Source organism: Ciona intestinalis, chromosome 9 (genome assembly GCF_000224145.3).
Source record: "Ciona intestinalis chromosome 9, KH, whole genome shotgun sequence".
NCBI lineage: Eukaryota > Metazoa > Chordata > Ascidiacea > Phlebobranchia > Cionidae > Ciona > Ciona intestinalis.
Window position 1 is genome coordinate 5,534,420 of NC_020174.2, and position 4,498 is coordinate 5,538,917.

Consider the following 4,498-nt stretch of genomic DNA (forward strand, 5'->3'; position numbering starts at 1 on the left):
TTTGGTAAACTGAATCTGATTGCTCGTCTCTCTTTATGCTTAATAAACTGATATTTATATACTAATAAACCTTTTGCGCTGCTTTATATGTCTGGTATGATTTTAACTAAACAAGAAAATATCCCGGCGACACGTTCTGTGATAAACTGTAAGTTAAAACAACCTAGAACTGGTATTGAACCTACCAACAACTGCAAACTGCATTCAGAATGAAGGAAATCCATTCATAAAACCGTGACGTAACAATGTATTATAATGGACATTATTCGCGTCAATAGGCCTCTTATTTTCGGAGCAGTTTCGGTGTATTCCTAGGCCGTGTATTGAGTAGGCCATGCACACAATAATGTTCTTAATCGCGGTTTAGAAATTAGCAACTCTTTTAAAAGTTCAAATAAAAGCAAAAAAAAGCGAATAAAAACACTGGCCATCTTACCCCAACCTACCATCATATGTTATAAAGATCGTACTTTATATGACTAAAAATCCAATCACTCTGAACAGAATACAGTATATACATGTACATCTGTCACACATTTGATATATCTTTTGTCTGTTTTATCACATATATACTACACTATACCTGAAACTAGACTCAGTGTTGGTGCACGTTTGTTCGCATCCACCGTTGTTTATCGCACATTCGTCAACATCTAAGAAACAAACAGTATATTTACAACCAATTTTTTTCCCAAAACAAAATTTAGAAAAAAAAGTTTTTCAAAAATATAATATAATTTTACCTTGACAAGTGTTGTTACTGCTGGAGCTAAACTCATAACCCGACCTACAGAAGCAGTGATATGAACCGATGCCGTTGATGCAAATATCGGAGCAACTGGACATGTTTCGAGCACATTCATCGATATCTGTAGCAATGAAAATAGGTGAGACCAAACAATGGTTTTGAATGTAGGAAATGTAATTATTAATAGCGGGGAAATCACAATCGGTATTACACGGTTGGTCTGTTATAAAAACTTTAATCCTACTTACGAGTTACTCATGTGTTTGTGGGAACTATTTTTGGTGGATTTGTTCATTTTTTTGTAATGTAAGGCTGACAGTTCAAACAACCCATAAGGGACCACTGGGTTGGAGTAATTGCCGTTAACTGTCTTGCAAATCACGCCCACAGTGGTAGCAGCATCGAGCTTCGAAACCATAAACACTGAAAGTTCCACATATGTCTTACCAACACAAGAGAATGAATCTGATCTTAGTTCAAAACCCTCTCTACATCTACATACGAATGATCCGTTTACGTTTTCACACGAATGTTGGCAGTTATGTGTACCATCATTACATTCATCCATATCTGTAAAATTAAATGTTCTCTTATATGAAGTTACTTGGCATGGCTTTATTTCAACGCCTTATACCTTCGCATAATAAACCGTCTTCCGTAAGTTGGTACCCTGTTTCGCAACCGCAGCTGAAACTACCAGGAGTGTTGGTGCATATTTGTTGGCATGGATTGTCGCCACATTCGTCATTGTCTACGAAAAATTACGTGTACAACAAAGTCTCTGACTTTTATACACACTAACCTTCGCATCGGGTTACTGACACTTTGCTAAATCCTGCATCGCATGTGCACGAATACGACCCTGGCAGGTTGATGCAGTTTTGCGAGCAGTTGCCGTTGAATATCGCGCATTCATCTATGTCCATACAGTTGACTTTATTTTCCACTTCGTACCCACTGGGACACGAGCAATTGAAACCACCAGCATAATTGTTACACCGGGAGCTCTGTAAAGAAGTGATTAGATTTCGTACAAAAAAGTTTGAGGAATTTTGGTTGGTCTGAAACATTCGTACAACTGTTTCACACCCAGGGCAATGTTAATAATGCCTCTCGGAGCAATGACAGTCGTTATAAAAAGAGTTTTGTATACATTGCCCTCTGACGTATGTAACTTTGTGGGTTATTATTATTTGTTGCGATTCTTGAACACATAGCTAAAAATTTAGACAACCCGTTAGGCGTCACTGGGTTATTGGAGCAACTGCTGGCGATTGAAAACAAGTATATTAACAATGGTAGCAGCATTTATAGCCCTGCTCACATAAATCCAGGCGCGGGCCATTTATAATAAGTGTATAGCCATTGCTGTCTTACCACTGTTTCATCACACGGGTTAGACAAGCATTCGTTAATATCTGCACAAGTTGAATTCGGCAGCAATACGTAACCCTCGAAGCACCTAAGATGTAAATCACATAATTCCAACCGCAGAAAATACAACATTAAACTTACAAGCAGGTTTTTGATCCTTCTTCGTTTACACAACGTTGCTGGCAACCTCCGTTATCTTCTGAACATTCATTGATATCCTAAAATTAGCGGGTATAGATAAATGGATCTTGTAAATTGTTTCATCCTCGTGTGGCGGGCAATGACAGTCATTATAACACAGGTGTTCTGTTTCATACCCCTATAGTGGCTGCTCACGAGTTACCACATATGTAGTTTTAATGTCAATATGTTTGGGATATGTTTATAATAACATAACGGGTTAAGAAATTGCCATTAAGTGTAGGCTACATTGCTACATTGTTGCACAAGTAATTATTACAACGACTTTAACGGAATGATAAAGCGTTTCCAAACTTACATCACATGTTCGTCCATCATTTGATAACTCGAACCCAGCGTTGCAGGAGCAAGAAAACGAACCAGGGGAGTTCTCGCAATTCTGATCACATGAATTAGTTTCCGCATTGCATTCGTCTGTGAGAAAGACATCAGTAAAAACGAGCTAAAGTTTATAAATATAACACGGAAAAAATGATATACATAAAAGCACACAATTTATGTGGTTTACTGAGCTCGTATAAGCGGGCATGAGGTGTATGGCGTGGCACAGAACATCATCTTACCTATATCTGCGCATGTAACGTTGCCATATGATCCTTCAAACCCACTTTCACAACCACAGAAGTAACTGCCCGGTGTATTAGTGCAAATCTGAAAGCAAACATTGATATAGTATAGGGAGGGGCAAGATGGCTCAGAATATCTTTTTACGTCCCCAATTTAATGATAAATGAGAAAGTATATATTTATAGTACGGCCCAAACCGTCACATACATCGTTTTTTTTTTTAAATAAGAGACAAAATTTAACTCATTTTTCTATAGGTATGCTATAGACCATTTCTTTCAATAAACGCTCTGAAGTCACCTGCTCGCATCCACCATTGGTGCCGTATGTGGAGTTGTTGCATTCGTCAATATCGGTGCAGTTTGTTCTTTCTTCATTAGCAATAAAGCCCGCCGGACAAATACATTCAAAACCACCGACTTGATTCACACAACTCTCGCACACCGAAGGATAGGTACCTATATATAAAAAATCTAAAACCACAGCATATTTTCATACTAAATCGATCAAAAACCACTTGTTTACAGATAAAATAGTTAGATCAGTTTAAAATCAACAAATAAATCTTATAACACCTTTGGCGATCTCTGATCTACCGGTTGAAGTTTATTTTTATGTCACCTAAACATGGCAAAATTTACGCTACTTTTAAACAATGTTTAAAACCACCTTGTTCACATTCATCTTGGTCTACACAGTTAAAACTTCCGTCCCCAGTACTCTCGTAACCATCAAAGCACTCGCATCTCCAACTGCCGGGTACGTTAACGCATTGTTGTCCGCATTCATTTCCTCTAACAATGCATTCATCGATATCTGTATTGAAAGATCCATATCTAAGAATCTGACCGAACAGTGGTTACAGTTGTTCCACATTTCATCATTCAGTTAAAACGTTGAAATTAAATCATATTTTGCTGTTTCTTTTGTAAAATATTATATGTATAGTAGGGTGGGGAAATGGGTCACCTTTTCATTCTATTTTTTCGTCCGATTTGGAAAGAACATTTAAATAAATATAAAACGGTGTCCTCACGACTCCAATAGAACGTTGTTTATTGTTTAAACACGATCAGGATATTAGGATAGTATATGATAAAGGTGTCCCATCTCGCCCCCACTGTTAAATTTACTTAGTTATTGTTCTGAAGTAAAACATTACACTTACCTTCGCATGTTCGAGCGTTTGGACTCAAGGTGTAACCAGTGTTGCAATCGCAGTAATACGACCCAGGTTCGTTAACACACATTTGTTCGCATCGATGAAGTGCCCCATTATTCGTCGTGGTACATTCGTCAATATCTGTTTACTCAAATGAATGAATGAAACTTTTTTATCATCGCATTGCGGAGTATAAATGCAGTCGTTGTAACATAGATGTTCTGTTTCACACACCTCGTGTTCACTTACGAATTACCACATGTTGTAACTTTGTGGGCAATTCTCAGAGCGACAATCCATATATGCGATCATTATTCGGAGAAATTGCCGTTTAGTGTCTTGTCCAAAGATACATACTTCCACAATGGTAGCAGCACCGAGCCTTGAACCCGAAACCAAACGACCTTTACTACTATATAATAAACAACAGAACTATATGTTTCACT

General features: G+C 37.7%; 1 protein-coding gene across 1 annotated transcript in view; it reads right to left on the reverse strand.

The window, feature by feature from the left end:
- LOC100178388 (fibrillin-2-like) overlaps positions 1-4,498 on the reverse strand; it is an 8,542-nt gene that overhangs the window by 1,968 nt on the left and 2,076 nt on the right. Inside the window, exons 6-17 of the mRNA XM_002124165.4 lie at positions 4,059-4,193; positions 3,560-3,706; positions 3,191-3,348; positions 2,887-2,974; positions 2,622-2,737; positions 2,264-2,340; positions 2,126-2,210; positions 1,551-1,755; positions 1,383-1,499; positions 1,196-1,318; positions 744-869; positions 584-653 (exon numbers count right to left, since the gene is read on the reverse strand). Coding sequence (XP_002124201.2) covers positions 584-653; positions 744-869; positions 1,196-1,318; positions 1,383-1,499; positions 1,551-1,755; positions 2,126-2,210; positions 2,264-2,340; positions 2,622-2,737; positions 2,887-2,974; positions 3,191-3,348; positions 3,560-3,706; positions 4,059-4,193 — 1,447 coding nt within the window. The remainder of the gene's footprint in view (positions 1-583; positions 654-743; positions 870-1,195; positions 1,319-1,382; positions 1,500-1,550; positions 1,756-2,125; positions 2,211-2,263; positions 2,341-2,621; positions 2,738-2,886; positions 2,975-3,190; positions 3,349-3,559; positions 3,707-4,058; positions 4,194-4,498) is intronic.